At 30.4% G+C, this 18,021-nt stretch overlaps 4 protein-coding genes and 1 non-coding gene across 8 annotated transcripts in view; 3 read left to right on the forward strand and 2 right to left on the reverse strand.

The window, feature by feature from the left end:
* Window positions 1-3,431, reverse strand: part of LOC126851045 (cytokine-like nuclear factor N-PAC) — a 35,345-nt gene extending 31,914 nt beyond the window's left edge. Inside the window, exons 1-6 of the mRNA XM_050594606.1 lie at window positions 3,273-3,431; window positions 3,151-3,187; window positions 1,852-1,940; window positions 1,643-1,769; window positions 1,323-1,424; window positions 1,032-1,223 (exon numbers count right to left, since the gene is read on the reverse strand). Of these exons, the coding sequence (XP_050450563.1) occupies window positions 1,032-1,223; window positions 1,323-1,424; window positions 1,643-1,769; window positions 1,852-1,940; window positions 3,151-3,187; window positions 3,273-3,307 (582 nt within the window). The 5' untranslated portion in view covers window positions 3,308-3,431. The remainder of the gene's footprint in view (window positions 1-1,031; window positions 1,224-1,322; window positions 1,425-1,642; window positions 1,770-1,851; window positions 1,941-3,150; window positions 3,188-3,272) is intronic.
* Window positions 3,432-4,151: 720 nt separating this feature from the next.
* On the forward strand, window positions 4,152-6,788 carry LOC126851068 (NEDD4 family-interacting protein 1-like). Of its 2 annotated transcripts, none has more exons than XM_050594654.1 (6): window positions 4,152-4,356; window positions 4,774-4,935; window positions 5,006-5,137; window positions 5,363-5,486; window positions 5,572-5,757; window positions 5,849-6,788. In XM_050594654.1, exons 1-6 carry the CDS (start codon window positions 4,330-4,332, stop codon window positions 5,950-5,952), a joined length of 735 nt encoding a protein of 244 aa, XP_050450611.1. In that variant the 5' UTR covers window positions 4,152-4,329; the 3' UTR covers window positions 5,953-6,788. The 2 variants fall into 2 exon arrangements, with proteins under 2 accessions (XP_050450611.1, XP_050450610.1); XM_050594653.1 differs by having other exon boundaries at window positions 4,153-4,356; window positions 5,006-5,146.
* A 721-nt stretch (window positions 6,789-7,509) lies between these two features.
* On the forward strand, window positions 7,510-7,581 carry Trnaq-cug (transfer RNA glutamine (anticodon CUG)). The gene has a single exon. It is a non-coding gene; the product is annotated as a tRNA-Gln (tRNA).
* A 12-nt stretch (window positions 7,582-7,593) lies between these two features.
* On the forward strand, window positions 7,594-11,761 carry LOC126851054 (peptidyl-prolyl cis-trans isomerase D). 3 transcript variants are annotated; one of them, XM_050594625.1, is made up of 7 exons: window positions 7,625-8,096; window positions 8,184-8,321; window positions 8,591-8,889; window positions 8,975-9,109; window positions 9,200-9,454; window positions 9,521-9,673; window positions 9,796-11,761. In XM_050594625.1, exons 1-7 carry the CDS (start codon window positions 7,958-7,960, stop codon window positions 9,826-9,828), a joined length of 1,152 nt encoding a protein of 383 aa, XP_050450582.1. In that variant the 5' UTR covers window positions 7,625-7,957; the 3' UTR covers window positions 9,829-11,761. The 3 variants fall into 3 exon arrangements, with proteins under 3 accessions (XP_050450583.1, XP_050450581.1, XP_050450582.1); XM_050594626.1 differs by lacking the exon at window positions 9,521-9,673 and having other exon boundaries at window positions 7,594-8,096; window positions 11,571-11,761; XM_050594624.1 differs by having other exon boundaries at window positions 7,614-8,096; window positions 9,521-11,761.
* Window positions 10,293-17,404, reverse strand: LOC126851024 (centrosomal protein of 97 kDa). Its single transcript, XM_050594571.1, has 12 exons — window positions 17,322-17,404; window positions 16,904-17,055; window positions 16,457-16,615; window positions 16,282-16,383; window positions 15,925-16,121; window positions 15,571-15,654; window positions 15,170-15,465; window positions 13,932-14,132; window positions 13,261-13,866; window positions 13,046-13,178; window positions 12,743-12,965; window positions 10,293-12,657 (listed from the first exon to the last, which is right to left on the reverse strand). The coding sequence occupies exons 1-12, from the start codon at window positions 17,332-17,334 to the stop codon at window positions 12,061-12,063; spliced, it is 2,763 nt and encodes a 920-aa protein (XP_050450528.1). The 5' UTR covers window positions 17,335-17,404; the 3' UTR covers window positions 10,293-12,060.
* Between the last annotated feature and the right edge of the window lie 617 nt (window positions 17,405-18,021).

The following is an 18,021-nucleotide window of genomic DNA, read 5'->3' on the forward strand; positions in this document are numbered from 1 at the left end:
AGAAAATATAAATTATTAGTAAGAATAACAAATTTTTTCGAGCTATGAATAATTAGATAAAACAATTTTTTATAAATTAATTCTCTAGAATATACTATATTGGATATAATTTTTTTAAAATCCTAAGCAGATTGTTTTCATGTAATATAATATATATATTTAGATGTGAATAAATATAATTTTTAATAAATATATAATAAAATAATCATAAAATTTTACACAGATTTTATATGTGTATGTATACACTACTTAATGTCTGTATACACATAAATAAATAATATATATATATATATATATATATATATATATATATATGACACTGCAAAATTAATATGTTTAAATTATAAATATTATAAAAATTATATTAAAAGGTTAGAGATAAAGATCCCCAAATTTGCAAAGTCATTAAGTCATTAATTAATATATGATATGTCTAAAGTCTGAGGATATAATTAAATATCTTATTATTTTCATCAAAATTCAAATAAATTAAAAAATTTTTTTAGTTTATAAATTATATTATCATAAAAAAATATATTTTTTCAATATATTTTATTAAAATTAAAATAATATTATATATATATAGAACAAGTAAAAACAGGTAAAAAAACGGGATCATCGTATAGCTAAGTACGGCACTGAGACATTACATTCACATATATGTACAGAACATTATGCGTACGTATGCCGCTTCTCAGCCTATGATAACATCCTACATGTTTTTGAATATTAGATGGCAAATAACAAAAATCTAATTCAAATAATTATATTTCGTGTTAAATGTGAAATATAAATATAGTTCCAGATATTTTAAAACAAAATATCGCCTCTTCTCTAATTATCTAATCTCAACTCTATGAAATGTTCCATTTATGCATAATATTGAGAGTAGATATATTATATCTCTTTATTTATATATTATATAAGGTTTAATAACATTATTAAATTGTATGTTCTAAAATTTACTTATGCTAATATACGGTACAATGTATGAATTTTTTCTATTAACAATAAAAATATAAATTACTTACAGGTCTGGTGACATTTGCCGGTCTGTTTAGAAGCGAGCCCGTTTTTCTAGCCGGGGTAGAATGATTCAGTGTAGGACTGACACTACCAACTCTATTGCTATTGCTGGTACTTGATTCCCTACGCTGCTTTTTACCAGATCGACGATCATCTGAACCACTGTCCCTTAATCGCTTAGGAGTTTTTGTTACTTCCTGTAGTAGTAGTTAATACAAATATATAATACAAAAATTAATAAAATAATTAACATTTTTAACAATTATGAAAAAATGCGAGACATGTTTGCTACCAACCTTACGAGGTTTTGGTGTTTTAACGACGGGTTTTTTCTCAGCTACAGTCTCTTCTTTAAGTCTATCGAAGAGGGAATCTGGATCTAAGCCATCTTCAAATACCTAATGCGTAATAAATATTATCATTTTTATGCAAGATTAATTAGATGTATTATTTTTAATTTTTGTTATCTTAATTTTACATAAAATATTCCATTACTATTATTTAATTTAATTAACAATAGTTATATTTGTTAACAACATAATTAATATTTTATCAAATTATAATATATAGTTATAAATAATATTATCAAATACAAATATATAAATTTTAAACTCACTTCTCCTTTGGCGATAAAATCTTCTATGGCTTCCACTGCATCTTTGAATGCACCAGACTTGCTAGATTTCACTAAAGTATCTTTATATTCTTGGTACGGTTTAATGTGGGATTCTTCTATCCACGCACTACAAAAAAAAAAAGAGAATATAAAATATAGTAATATTTTATGAATATATAACATATAAATAATTTGTAAATAAAACTTACTAATTATTTGTTCCAAAGAAGAAAATACATTGTACTGGTCCCTTTTTAGTGTTTGCAGGTTTCTTTAAGTCCTTTGAAGGAACTGACACCTTCACATGCCATTATAAAATTAATATATAGCTTGATATTTTGATAAATATAATTACATTTCTTTTTATATATGTTTTGTATTTCATTTTTATTTACAATCCATTCAAAACATTATATATATATATATATATCATTTTATATAAAATAAAAGATAGATATATACAATTATTTGAAAATTAATTCTAACAGAATACTTTGGTACGATATAGTTGTCATTTACAAACTGAAAGTTCACAACTGCAAACTTTCAATATCTTCATGTTTTCATACGAGATTGATAAAAAAAAAAAAATTGCCAAAGGCATAAATATATTTTTGAAGGTACTTCATCAATATTCTAGTCGAATAATAATTACCTATTCATAAATCAATCATTATAAATGTTATATAAAAAAATTGAATTTTTATATTTATACGAATTAAGATAATCTTCGGAAGATAAAGTTATTAATATTAAAATAAACTTATATCTAAACAATAATTTTAAACTCTCGATCTTCATACATCTCTGTCATGAAAAAATTACCGCGTAAAATTGAGGCCCCAGAGTTACTTTTTTTAATACTCACTCTATTTTTTTCCCCTTCTACAGGAAAATATGCATTTATTGTAAAAAATGCGGCTGTGACAAGCTGATCAGACGTAATCAGACCCGCTCAGACAATACTCGTATTCGACGTCATGCGCACGTTACTATTAATCGAAAAAAGATAGCTACATTACGCGGGACAAATTCTGAAATCTCGATGATAGCGGATCTCAATACCGCTATTTGATATTCATCGCGACGATGAGAAGTGAATTATGAAATCTGCGACGATCGCTTTCACTAAACGGTGGAGAGGAGAGGGAAAGATAGTGAGAGAAGAACACATTAATCCGGCGTGTACGAGATTTAGGTTATATTTTCACGGCCTGCGCGCCAATTTGAATTCGAAGGTCGGGTGTGGCGGGAGATAAGAGACGCGCGAGCGATGCGATCCGATGCGGGTCAAAGCTAGTAGCGTTGAATAGCGTCGACAGCCAAGTCCGGGATAGACGACGTCGTGGCGGAATAACTTGATACAAGCGAACGCGGCAAAACCCGCCAAATACGCGCGCGCGCGCGCAGAAGACGACGTTAACGGGAGGAGCGCAGCGAGAGAGCCCGCGTTACGATAGTCACGGACTAGGGGAAGGGGAAGGGGAAGGGAAGAAGTCAGCACTTACCCGGCCCGGCCACGGCGAGAATCCCTTCATTTTCGCCCTGAAAGCCAGAAAGAGAAACGAAGAGGATTAGTACACGTGGCACTAAAATACACGATCGCAATATGCGCACTCTTAATACACACCAAACTAAGTCACCCAATTTGAATACTTCCGACATCGCGTGGACGAAGAGAGACCTGTCTACCTACTCCAGTAACGATCAGCGAGCGACTGGAGCAACTGACTGACGAGCGGAGCGTCGTTTGTGCGCGACGACGTGAACAAGTCTCTCCTTCCCCCGCTCCCCGCCCCACTATACCATCCTCGTCGGATGGCTAGTCAAATGAGCGACAGTTCCATAGATTAATGATGTTGACGATGTTTCTTCGTGCAATACGTAAACATTGAATCCACGCGTTATTCGCGACACGCGAAGGATGTATTACGATGTTGTTCGAAAGGACGATGAGAAAGTCATTGTAATTGTTGAATGTCATTGTAACGGTACATATCCGGTGCGTCGCGTTGTCTTCCGGCAGTTGGGATGCCGTCCTAAGGCTCGGTTCTCAATGCACAATTGCCCGCGTCCAATCAGAGCACTCGATATTCCGAGTCTTCGTAATCCGAATTTTCGCGGATTATCTTCTATATTCAAGTCATAGTCGTAATTGTTGATAAATACTCATGATGTCGAAGATAATACTGCTGAAACGTATAATTAAACTAAATTAATAGTTCCTTTAGAATCATAAATATTAATTAAGAGATCAGTTTTCTTTTCAGCTTCATTTTCTGTAATATTTTATTGACAATTGAATATGAAAGTATACCATCAACTTCGACAATTTTCGATAAGGTTTATACTAAAATAAAAATTTTGGAAAAAATAGCAAAAGGGATATGGCGGTGTACCACGAAAATAATAAAAATCTGTAAAACAGAAAGAAAAAATTCTCTTTCTCGAATTCATGATCACCTTTGCGTGGAATCTATAAAGTATCGAGGATGATGGACGTGACTTTAGAGCGATCGTGAAACGTTACGTCGGCTACGACTTACCAGCTGTCAGCCATCGGGATTGTGAATACTTTTTATTAATTTGGAAAGTGACGTTTCTCGCGTTTTATAAGCGCGTGCCGTCCATCGCGGAGATAATTTCCGATACCGTTTGTCAATTTCCACGTGGAAATCTGGCCGGAAATGGACAGTAACGCTCGTCACAATACGGTATGTCTACTGACGAATCGTACATGGTCCCATTCACTAAACTCTTATAGGACATTTTATCCTTTCTCGTGCCGAGAAGAGTATCTCGTGCGAAATATTTCTACGTAAAAACATCGCGTCGATTTATGCGTCACGACAAAAACTAGCCTCGCACGATCGTCAATATTTTTTCGCTCGATTATAATCGGCTCTGTTCAATTTGTTAAAATGCTGTCCCATAATGTCATGTTATTTATGATAATTTTTATTGGATTTTGTATTTCGACAAGCGGCATCGTCATCTATTATCTGCCACGAGACACATATATATGCTGATATTACAAATGTTTTTATCGATTATATTTTCTAAGAATAATCGGAAGCGACACTCTGCAAACTATACATAATTATCGAAAACTATCCTATGCTGTTTTATAGCCGCCTCAAACAAGTGCGGATACCAGTGGCGAAACGTCACATCAGAACGAAATTCCTACAGTTACTGTAGCTATGCCATTCATGCAAGTTGATATACTAAATCATTCCGGAACTTCTGCTGCTGGTGCACATGCAAATAATTTAACAACAACGAATCGGATGGTAATATAACATAATATATAGTAAAAATCTTTCTAGATTAAATGATTATTAACTCGATAAAATTATTCAGGTTGATGGAGAAGAGATACCACCTCCAAAACCAGATTTTTCTGCACCACCTCCTTACGAAGTAGCTACCAAATTGCCCAGTTATGAAGAAGTACAACGTGAAAAAACTCTACAAGGCGAGCCACAACCTCAAGTACATATGGTACATAGCTGTACTTGAAAGAATTGTATATATATTTATATATAATGTGTTGTATTTATACATGTATGTATTGTTATGTATTCTATATATATATATATATATATATATATATATATATATATATATATACATATTTATATATATATTTTTTTATATATTTATATTTAAAACACTTTAAGTTTTAAATCCTAAGTTATTCTAATATTTTTATTATAGCCAGGAAATATTAGATCACCACAACAACCTCTAACAATATTGGCTATAGATACCGAAGCTGCAGAGGGAGATCCAGAAAGTGGATTACTTGGTACAGACTTTATGTTCTTCACAGCATTTCTTGGTGGGATATTCTTTTATTTATTTTTCAATTTAATGTTTTTTAAAAGCGTGATATTTATTTGCATTAATTTATCTGCTTTTTATAGTTGCATTCCTATTCAATTGGATTGGGTTCTTGTTACTGATGTGTTTCTGTCACACTATTGCCTCTCGTTATGGTGCACTGGCTGGTTTTGGATTGTCTCTGACAAAATGGACACTCATCGTCAAACACTCTACCGATCTTGCTTCGCGTGAAAACTCATGGCTTTGGTGGTTAATAATGGCATTTGGTTTGTATGATGTTTAAGAAATTTAATCAAAAGATATTTTAATATAACAATTGTTATTAAAAGTACTGCAATATGATGTTATTTGTTTCAGGAGTCTTAATTTGTGTACGTGCCATCATACAATATTTGAACATTAAACGCGGTTGGAGATTACTGTCTGGCAGCGCACAGGAGCGTCTCCTTTTTTTCTATTAAAAACCGTTGAATCTGCACCTCTTTTCTTTATTCAACTTGGCTTTAGAACAAAGAGCATTTTTATGTGAGGTCATATTTGTATAATATATAATCGAGATTATTATATAAATTGTAATATCTATCAATCGTGTCTATATAGAACGAAAGCAAGGATCTTTAAAACGATTTGCCAAATTCACTGCGTGAAATGGAGATAATATGAAAAAAGAAACGAAAAAGAGAAATTCATTTTTCGCGTATACATCTATATACACATCCTGAAACACATACACTATTTTAAGTGTTATCATACAAAATAGGATACGAGAAAAAATGTACTTTTTTATTGCTCAAAATATGAAAAGTGCTTTAAGTCAATGATCTTATTATTCATTTGTGTATTGTACATTTAAATCACTGAAATATGTAAACGCGCGAGGAGCGCATGTGAAATTGTTACTCACGCAATATCGACTCGAGTTAAAACTAATCGCGCGAAGAAACGAATTATATTATTCGTTATTATTTCCAAATAAGTAATAGAGGACAAAAAAGTTCTGATAGTATATAATACAGTTTAGTACTAGAAAAGCTTCTAGAAATTTGACTACTTACTATATGTATATGATAAGTGTATCGATATCTTGTTTATTTAGTATTATAATTTTCATATATATACTTATATATATAGTAAAAATTCTTATTGAAAAAATTCTGTGAGATATAGATGAAAGATATATAAATATTACATATATGTATTAAAATTTATTATATGGAATAAGTGATATGCAATTATATGTTATTCTGTGAGAAATTTCATTGTTATACTTATTACAATGATAAAACAGAAAAATGGATATTGGATATTTTATATTTTCGACTATCCTACTTATTTAATTCTAGAATTATTGCCATTTTAGAATCCTTTAAAAAAAAAAAATTTAGATGTCAAGTATGTCCAAATATGTACTGAGCTAGTTTTAATGGAGATTTTATGTTCATTGTAAACATAATTTGAATTTGCTCTAAGTAGAATTTGAATCTTTGATAAGTAAAATTCAATTTTCCATTAGCAAATTTTAATCTGACACAATATTGCACAATATTGAGTTTATTTTGTACCTCATTATAATATGTAATATTTACTTATATCATATACAGTATGGAATTTTTGATGTGATTTCTTAATATATAAATTCCACTATATAATTATCAAAATCTATTGGCCAAGTTTATTTCTTAATCTTGTTTACAATCTGAAAAACAAAGATTGATAATTGCTGAATTGTATAACTTTACAAACTGATGTTGAAAAATCTCAGTATAACATTAAAATTTATTCAATTTATGTTTATGCAAATATACAAGAAAGAAAGAAGAATATATGAAAGAAATAAACTTTTATCTTTTTTCGAAGATACTTGTAATAATTCTGTAAGTACGTGTATTTAAATTGCTGACACCTGTTATCAATTCTAAATTTAACAAATTAATGTTTCGAAATTATATAATATCAATAACTTTTATCGAAAAATTTTGATGCTTTATGTAGATTATCTACTGCACTCTTATTCAAGAGGTCCCATGGTGTAATGGTTAGCACTCTGGACTCTGAATCCAGCGATCCGAGTTCAAATCTCGGTGGGACCTTGGTCATTTTGCGGAGGTGCTGCTTTTTTTATTTATTATTTTTTAGTACTTTCAACTAACGACAAAATAACAAGTTCTCTTTCGGTCTTTAAGTCATATCTTTAAGAAATTGTGCATTCGAATATTCTTTATTATTATAAAATTTTTTAAAATTTACAAAAAATATATTTTTCTATGTTCAACAATAATAAATCTAATATTATATAAAAAATGATTAATTAATTGTGTATTATTAGAGAGAAAATTTTTTTTCTAGTATTAAAAATAGTAGAGAAATAACGTATGTCAGAGACAGAAACACAACGGTTTTAAAATTTGACATTTGTGTGAACTTCACAATTCATATCAAGTACACATCAAGCTGAGTAACCTTACTATGAGTAAAATTGTTCAAAAGGATCTTTATTCCGAGGACAGCATGAAACTATTTTCCTCGAAAAAAAATATGAGCGATCTTCTTAGCGATAAGGATAATCCCGTGGTTTTTTTAGACGTTGCGATAAACGATGAGAAAGGTATTTCGCATGAGGTTATAAAATATTGCGTAATATAAATATTTTGTTATAGCGCAAAAAAATCATGATTTTGTTATTTGTATCTAGTGGGAAGAATCATCATAGAATTGTTTAAAAATGTAGTGCCGCAAACTGCGGAAAATTTTCGTGCCTTGTGCACCGGCGAGAAAGGTGCTGGGACAAAAGCTAAAAAGTTACATTACAAGGGAAGTATTTTCCACAAAGGTATGCATTTCATAATATTCTTGATATTTAATCCTCTTGTATATAATTTGTAATCAACTTGTTTTATTTTTCTTATATTTCTTTGTTTGAAAATCGTTATAATCTTGAAATTGTACAAAAAGAGTTTTGTGTTTGAAGGAGATTTCTGTGTCTGCAGAAGTATAAATTTATTATATATATTTATTATATACTTGAGCAAGAGAGAATTAGAATTTAATTGATTACAATAATTGACTGTCATACGTTCATATAATTTTGCATTGTTGCAGTCATTTCGCAGTTTATGATCCAGGGTGGAGACATTGTCAATTTTGATGGAACTAGTGGAGAAAGTATTTATGGTTCTTATTTTAATGATGAGAATTTCACCTTGAAACATACATCTGTTGGATTACTTAGTATGGTAAATGAAGGGAAACCACATACCAACAGTTCCCAATTTATTATTACTGTTCAATCTTGTACACATTTGGATGACACTAATATAGTGTTTGGAAAAGTTATAAAAGGCATGGGTGCAGTGTTAGAAATCAGTAAAGTGCAAACTGAAAAGGATATTCCAATTGATGTAAGATTGTGTATCTCTTAGTGCACAAGGATAATAGTTTCTTTCATCTATAATAAATGTTCAGTGTCACGATTGCTTTGTTTAGAAAATAAGTATAGTTGATTGTGGAGAACTGAAAAAAGGTGATGATTGGGGATTGGAAGAAAATGACGGATCAGAGGATGTTTATACTCCATGGCCAGAAGATTGGGATTATTCTTCACATATTGAGAAGCTCAGTGTAAATTATTGTTCACATATATATTTCTGAAAATCATTGTTCATATATTCATGAGATTATTTCTTAATTTTAATTTATTCACTTTTTTAGCACAAATATATGGAAAAAGTCATAAAAAGGATAAAGGATTCTGGAAATCTTTATTTTTCCCAAAAAAACTTTGTAGATGCTCGTAGAAAGTATAAAAAAGCATTACGGTATTATCTTTGGATGTGTCAGCAGAAAGACATGCCAGATACAATTTATGTCTCATTGGTAGAACTTAAATCAGTTCTATTGCTTAATTTAGCTGCTGTACAACTAAAGCAAAAAAAGTATCGTGAAGTTATAAATCTTTGTGATGAGGTAAGTAACATTTTGTGAGAAAAATCAGAAAGATTACGTTATATTTTAACATACGATTTGATTCAGGTTCTGAAAACAGACAATACTAATGGTAAAGCTTTATTTAGAAGAGGGCAAGCTTACACTGGCTTGAATGAATATAAATTAGGAATAGAAGATTTAGAGAGAGCATTTGAGATATACCCTAATGATAAGGATATTATACGAGAGATAAAAAAAGTAAAAAAGATGAATAAAACTTATTTAGAATTTGAAAAAATAACATGTCAGAAAATGTTTCATTGAGTACATTTTATATTCATAAAGATTTTAATAAAAATTTTTATATTTTTATTTTTTAGATAAAAGAATGCATCACTCCTCATATAGATTAAGGAATTGAAATATTCAAAAATCAATAATTTTTAATTGATTATTATACAATAAAAATCAATTCATAGGATTAATATATCGATTTTTCAATTAAATTACTTATATATTTGTGTACATATATCATAGTATTCATGAAGAGAATATAAGGATATCAATAATTCTTTGTGTTTATTACATCTCTTTTAATAAATTTTTATTAAAAACGCAATATATCAATGATATATTTACTAAGAAAATATTTGGAAAATATTTGGATAAGAAGATACTCAAGAATTATTGAATATTTTCAGAGACAATAATATTTGCATAACATATTCTAATTTTGTATATATTTCTTAAAACAATGTTAAATACAAGTATAAAATGAAATTTAAATAATATATAATAATAGGAATGTATTGCCTTATGTATATAAAATTTATAAGTTGTCAGGGAATGTGTGAGAAATAAATACAATACTACACAATTTAAGTTTCTACATTTTCGTTTCACGAGGTAAATGTCTATTTAACCCATACTATTACAAGAAAATTATTTTGGTTCATATATCACATATCATATGTTTCTCTGGACAAATCACAAGAATAAAAATCTTAGCTAAGCTTTTTCTATTGAAGCAAACATTGCTGCAAATATCTTGCAAGTTACATTAGATGCACATTGAACATTCATCTCCAAGTTCATAAAAATGTTGAATTATTCAAGAAATTCCAAGCATTAAAATATTAGCAAGTACAATCTCTTCATTTTTAATTCCACTCACTTTCCTTGTTACATTATTTTTCACTGCTCTTCTATTACTTGATATTTTTTATGCATTATACGCATAGAATAAATGTTACGTTCATAATTATGTAAATCTGTTGATGTTGACATTGTTTTAATTCGCACACTTCTTGTCAAAATATATTTTCCTGAAATCTAACGATTTTAAGAGAAAGTATATCAAAAACAGGATAAACTTCTCTCATTATAATCAAATTTTTAAATTTCTTAATCTATTTTAACTATAAACTGATTTAAAATTATATTACATATAACATTTTCATTCTATGTATCGTAATCAAATGCCAAGTAATAAATTAAGATCAGTGAAAAAGGGAATAATAAAGAATAAACAATAAAAAATATAGACTACATATATATGTAATGTGCTGCAATCAATATAGGTATAGTATTAATTTACTTGTTAGCTCACGTGTATTTGCGGAATATTGAATTGTTCAATGAATAAATTATCTGTCATATATAAATTAAACAGAATCAAAATACAGTATTATATTTTTTTTTCTATATGACTTAAATCATGCTTTTTAACGATATAGCAGATCTTAAATGAAGATTTTGTAATGTTTATTTTATAGCCTTAAGTAATATCTATACATAACAATTGAAACGAATATCAGTGTACCTAAATGTAAAAGCTACTGTATTGACTAGAGTCTAGAGATTCAATCATCTTTTGCTCTATTCTATTTTAATGTTTTAATATTTTTAGTGTACAATGAAGATAATATTCCTTTGTATTGCAAATAAATAAATTATTAAATACGAAATTGTTGCACGAAATAGGAACTGATTAGATATATTAAATGAATAATAAATATATATCTTTTACATACGTTTTTAAATTTAAAAAAACCGGCATCTTTTAAAATGCAAATTGTGTTTTCTTAGAGTATATTATGAAACTACTTCGACGAGAAAGAGAGCATTATAAACAGAATTAATGTAACATTTTCAGAAACAATTTCCAATACCCAGTGCAGTGAATTACTTGAATGTATATACTATTACGTTAACAGTTGGATGTTTGGACGGAAAATTCCTGAAATTTTTTGATGACATATAGAAGTAATGTATAACAAAAGTTGTATTTAAATTTTGACTGAAACGTTTCATAATTATCGAAATAAATTTCATTGATATCACTTATGCGCACTGTTTTTTATCAATCTCTTACTTAAGCACGAGAGAATGTTATTCGGTCAGAATGGCAGCTTGTTGTTCAACGTTGATAAAATTCCCTCTTATATTTCCTCTTATAATAAAATGGTTTTTACGATTAAAATTAAATTTCGTTTTATAATATTGTTACGATTAGAATTACTATTTACAGTGAGCATTATATTTTGCCATTCGTCTTCTTTTTCTTTCATTTCACAAATACTGTCTTACCATAATTGCGCTACTCACAAGGCATATGGTGCGAATACGAATCGACATATTCAAATCTACGAGGTTTCCTTATTATCTCCATTAACCATGTTCTCCTTGTCACAATTTTCACAAGCTTCCGCTCCATTTTCTGTTTCGATTAAGTTGTGCAATTCCTTGCATAACGCTTCCTCGCATACCTCATCATCTATCGCCGCGTTCTCGATTATATTTTCGTAATTATTTGTTGCAACCTCATTCTCGACCGCCTCCTTAAAGTCGGATTCTATTATCTCTTCGCAACTCTTAAACATCTCGGGATTATCGTTCGGGTGGGACGCCTCTGGATTCTCATTTGAATTCAAGATGTCCGTATTAACTTCATCGTCTGTCGTGTCAGTTGATTGCGACACTTTCTTCAGTACGCTGTCCACCAAATTAGACGCGAAACTCTTGTTCTCGTTTCCTTCATGTATCGTTTGATGTATCGGTAAACTTTGCGGCCTATTAACTTGCGGACGTCCATACGGGAATGTGTTCTCTTCCCCCGCCGGTGTGTGTACGGCAGATATTTCCGTTTGAGTAGCGACACCATTATCAACAAGCTCAGGTCTTGGTTTCATATTAGACATGCAACGCTTTATTTCGGACATCGAATCCTGCAATTGCTGAACCTGACAAAGGAAACGAAAAAATGTAAGCTATTGGAAAAATTGTATAGAGTCCATTGCATGCACAAAACTTGCATTAAAAACTCACTTGGGTATGAAGTAAATTGCAGGTTTGAGTGAGATTACTAACTATATCTGCATTTGATTGCAGAGTATTATTGCCTGTATCATTGAAGGTGTTTTCTCGATTACCTGGTTGCAAACTGACTACTTTCTTCCATAATGCATTTATTGCTTGCATTTGTAATAATTGTAATTTATGCTCACTTTCGAGAGCAGTTCTTGTAGCTTCCATGTCAGTTGATAATTTCCTGTAAAATATTCCACCTGTATATTTTATTCTATGAATAATATATATAGAATTGCATGACAAAAATGTGCGCGAACTTACTGGATGTATTTATTTGTTCTCATCATGTCGATTGTTTTTAATATATTAGTAGCTTTTTTATTAAGATTCCTTGTATGATAGCCTCGCCACATTCTTTGAATACAGATAGCAGCCTTTTCTGTTTGATCCTGATCTGTTAATCCAAAAAATTATCCGTTAATACGTACTATTAAGTACTTTTATTTTAATATTCCTATTTTAAGATCATGTTTTACCTTTGTTGCTGTCTTCTTGCCTTCGTTGAATAGCTCTATGCCGAATACTATCCAATTTCGCTTGACATACTTCACTATCTTCGTCACTACTTTGAATTCCGTTATCAACATCGCCGTTCTTATTTTCTTTGTTCAAATTACTCTTGAGTCTTTCATTTGCACTTTTCGGTCGTTGTATACTTCTGGCTAGATTGGGACTTTTTGTGCTCCTCTTCGCAGGCAGTGTCTTACTCTGAACATAATTGTTAATTTTGACGCTATGTGGACATTTAGTGTTAGCGTATGTCACGATCGGCTTAGCTATGCTCGGTTTTACGACGCTGCAATTTGTCGCCGAATTACTCTTTACGAGCGCGTTCGCTTTTATAGCATATAGATTCGTTTTCGCCATAGGATTGACAGTATTTATGATCGGAATTGCCTTTCCATCACCATCCATAGATGGTTTGCTAGGTATTGTTATTTGACAGGGAGATGTTAATTTACTTGGTGTAGGAGTCTTTGGTAAAATCCGCGAAAGACCTGACGGCGGACGAAAATCTGGACTCATCAAAGATTCTGGTACTGGTACAAGTTTCGTAGCTGCTTGCAAAGGACTCGATGTTTCTAGATAAAAATATTTTTCTCTTATTGTGATCTGATTCTATTATATAATAATTTGATTATATTACCTTCCATATCTTGCAGATTGTTTGATGTTTTATTGTTATTTAATGTACCAGAGAGCATATTGGGATCTAAGCTTTGGGTCATCAGAGTCGTCTCGTGATCGCCGCTCAATAAACCGTGACATGAAGAAACCATGGTGTCAGTATGACAGCTGGCTACCATTCGATCTGGCGATTTCATTTTCAGAGAGTTCCTCGAGGAAGCTTAAGTTAAACATTGTTTGATACTGTTGTTAATGTTTATCGTACAACAATCAAGATTATATATCATTTGTATAAAATATATTTGTGCTTGTGGAAAATTTCTCTAGATGCTAGCATTGCTAGCAAAAAAACATGCAAGAATGATATGTAATCTACTTTAATTAAAATTATATTACACTATTTATTAAATATACTATTTAAAGAAAAGATGTGAACTATGTGAAAAGTTCTCTTTCCAAATCGTCCAATGCTAATATGCTAATCAAATCCTCTAAGTATACAGCTATAATAATATATTAACTGCTTTCATTGGCCAATGGTCGTTTGCACTATAAGCCTAAAGAAGCAAACTGCTCAAAAAGTACTATGCATGAGAGGAATAGGTATGTGCACGAATTCAAACTAGGTAGTTCTTTCATGTTTCAATTGTGTTTTAAATAATTGATTAATATTTGCTAAAAGTGAGATATATAAGCTATAAAAGAGAAACTAACAATGAAAGTAAAACATTATAAAAATATACATGTAACTAATATTAATGTTTATAAAAAGTATTAGAAATAAAAAATAAAACTGCAATTTAATTTGTATTACTTAAGTGATTAATAACTTTATAAACTGAATATATAATTTTCATTAAGCACAACTTAAAGGATGAAATTGTTCTTAGATTCTTGCACATTCCTGATATATTATTTTATTCAATATATATAATAAATCTCCTCAATTTGACCTTGGATACCTTTGCAAGGGATATGGCAGATACAGTACTTTGCTTCATAAAATTTTGGTGATTGTAAGCATTTATCTTCATAGTATGTCAACATTGGCACTAGAGAAAATAGATCATAACTAGGATGTGTGAATCAAACAACTTGACGATTGGAAAATCTACATCACTACTAGTCCACTTCTCGCAAATATGATATTAAATTGAATTCTAAAGAATTCTAAGAATTCTTGAAAAAAAAAAAAACTCATTCCATTCGACTTTCCAATATGACTCTATGCAAAAAAGATGGATATATTGGACTCACTAGGTCGTCTGGGAGAGTTTGTCTTGTTATGACTAAGTCTACGTCTAGTGGCTGGAGAAGGACTCATTGTCATGCTACTTAAGCTGTGCACACTCCCGGCATCGCTTTGTTGATTCAATTGCTGTTGGTGATGTTGAGCTTTGCTCAGTATCAGCCTAAGTTTCCTGTCGGTCTCGTTTTCTAAGGACTCGCCCGAGAGCGGACAGACAGATGCTAGATATTGAGCAAGTAAGGCATGTTCACCAACGCGGAATTGTCTACCGCGTCCCTGAGAATACAGCCATTCTGCTTTCAAGCTGAGTAAATGTTGTCGCCAATTAGTTTAATTATTCAAATTCAAAATGTGCATGAGTCAATCTTGATACATTAATTATATAAAAACATATTTTTGAGAAACCCACCTTTCAATAGGATCAACCGCATAACCATCAATGGATTTTAAGCTCATACACCAATTAATAACAAAAGGCCGATAGTCGAAGCCGCTATAGACCATTTGTTAAGAATAATATGCTATTGTAATGCTATATGATAAATGTAAACTAATTTTCTTATATCTAGTATAACTGTAAAAGCAATATTTAACCAGCAAAAATTATCACTTATGGTATTTAAAAATAGAATGCTACAGTGTTATATCTTGATATAACAAATTTCTTTGCAGCTATAATTAATATTAAAAGATAACATCAACAGATCTACTGATTTCTACATGAAATAGTAACATATGTGCATGTGATTTACAAAAAGGATACATACTGTTACCTGTCATACTGACACATGGATTGTTAGCAATAGAAAAATTCACCAGATTTTTAAGATTAGCCAAATGTGACATTTCATTCAGATCAGTAATATTGTTATTTGCCAATGTAAATGTTTCTAAAGATGTGGGTAAGTAACGTTCGCATTGACGCAGTGTTATTATGCGATTGTTATGTAAAAAAAGTTCCTAAAACATTATTTATCATATAATAATTTGTATTATATGATAATAGATATACATTAATGGTAAAGCATCATTCAAACTAAAATAAATAAAGCAACAAATCAAAGCATTTAATTATTGTTACAAAATAATTCTAGACAAAAATATATTCAGAATATTATACCTTTAAATTTCGTAGATAAGATATGTCTGAAATATGGCTGATGCTGTTTTCAGACAAATCCAGATGTTCCAATTTGATGTTTGTATGTAGATGTTCAATAGACTATAAAATATACCATTATTATATATTATAATATTAAAAAATAGTAAAATACTATGATTGCATTCCATCATACCTTGATATTATTACCCGCTAGACAGAGAGTTTGCAAATTGATCATGTCCTTGATACCTTCTATTGTGAGTATACCATTGTTTGCCAAATTGAGAGTAACAAGATTATGTAATTTTGACACACCATACATACGCAATAATTGGTTTCTGACTATAGAAAGCTGAAATCAAGGACCATCCATATATATATATTTTAACATAATACATATATTAGTTTTATACATTGCATTGATAAATAATTTTATATGTATAAACATTAGAATTTTATATAAATTCTATTAATTCCAAATGACAGAAATTAATACATAAAACTTTATAAAATTTCACAATCCTGTTATAAAAAGATTTAATATGGCTATAGACTTAGAAGAAGACTAGTCGTAAAACTTTACATTTAAATGTGAGTTGTTGCATTAACGATATCTTTCATATAAATTTGCATAAATTACCTTGGTAATTCTGTGATAAGAATCCAGATTATCAAGCCGTTGTATATCATTGTCGTCTATGATCAACGTACTAATATCAGCGTCTGAGGGACATCGGCTAAGTTTCTTGAGGCCCTGACCGCTCAGATCGAGAGTATCGCACACCAGAGATTCTAGAAACGAGTAAAGATTTTTCAATCTGACATTCTCGCAGATACATGAGGATACAACGTGCGTTTAAACATAAGATGACAGAAGAAAAGTCAAACCCGAGACAACTGCGTGGAAAGACATAAAATTAAATTACGTCAATGCGATAAATGGTAGAAAATTCAAGAAGGGTGAAGGGGAAAATTATTTATCCGCGCTACGTTCCATTATCGTCGCGTAAATAAATTAAAACGGCAAATTAAATAACATTTTCGCGACGAATACTAACCCATCGAAGCCATGATGAACACAATAAACTGGCGGACGCCGAGATGTCGTCGTGATCACAGACGGGTACGACAAGAACCGAAATATATATATATATATATATATTTATATGCAAGTTTTTCGTTTATTTGCGAAGAGAGAGGTGGATTTTTCCCTATAAAAAAAATTATGCGTTTTTACAAATCATATTTTTTTTAATTTATAAACCGAGAAAAGTATTTTATATCAAAACTGATCATTTTTAGTAAAAGTATGATTATTATAATTAAATTCGTTAAAATTGTTTTTATTTATTTATTGTTCACAAAGGAAAGTTTCAAGTATTTTTTGTAATTAAGAAGGTATAACTACGTAAGGTATATATTCATCACTATTGATTTTCGAATTGCTTGATCAAGCGTACGTGCTATTAGAAGCTCGAACAAGAGTCTATTTTCTTTATAGTTGAACAAAGAATTGAACTGGCTGCATTAGCTCAGAATTTATCTTTTTCTCTCCTTGGGAGGAGAATAAAAAAGAGATAAAATAAAAGCTTGAAGAATTTACATCAATAAACCTTAAATTTTTTTGTCATCAACTCCAAATGTTGGAGTTGATGACGAAAATATCCACATATATCAACAGTCGAAAAGTGGATATGTATTTCTAAGTCTTAAAAGTGAATATAATGGCGCTGCTATACGTATGGAAAGCATCCTATG

This window comes from Cataglyphis hispanica, chromosome 7 (assembly GCF_021464435.1).
Source record: "Cataglyphis hispanica isolate Lineage 1 chromosome 7, ULB_Chis1_1.0, whole genome shotgun sequence".
Taxonomy (NCBI): Eukaryota; Metazoa; Arthropoda; class Insecta; order Hymenoptera; family Formicidae; genus Cataglyphis; species Cataglyphis hispanica.

Bases quoted from the DNA above. Each gene is read 5' to 3' on its own strand.
- LOC126851068 (XM_050594653.1), top strand. From the start codon at position 4,330: ATGGACAGTAACGCTCGTCACAATACG. The intron at 4,357-4,773 runs GTATGTCTACTG...GCTGTTTTATAG, and splicing joins GTAACGCTCGTCACAATACG to CCGCCTCAAACAAGTGCGGA. The intron at 4,936-5,005 runs GTAATATAACAT...AAAATTATTCAG, and splicing joins TAACAACAACGAATCGGATG to GTTGATGGAGAAGAGATACC.
- LOC126851024 (XM_050594571.1), bottom strand. The intron at 13,179-13,260 runs GTAAAACATGAT...TTGGATTAACAG, and splicing joins GCAAGAAGACAGCAACAAAG to ATCAGGATCAAACAGAAAAG. The intron at 12,658-12,742 runs GTGAGTTTTTAA...TTCCTTTGTCAG, and splicing joins GCAATTTACTTCATACCCAA to GTTCAGCAATTGCAGGATTC.
- LOC126851054 (XM_050594624.1), top strand. From the start codon at position 7,958: ATGAGTAAAATTGTTCAAAAGGATCTTTATTCCGAGGACAGCATGAAA. The intron at 9,110-9,199 runs GTAAATTATTGT...TCACTTTTTTAG, and splicing joins CACATATTGAGAAGCTCAGT to CACAAATATATGGAAAAAGT. The intron at 9,455-9,520 runs GTAAGTAACATT...GATTTGATTCAG, and splicing joins TTATAAATCTTTGTGATGAG to GTTCTGAAAACAGACAATAC.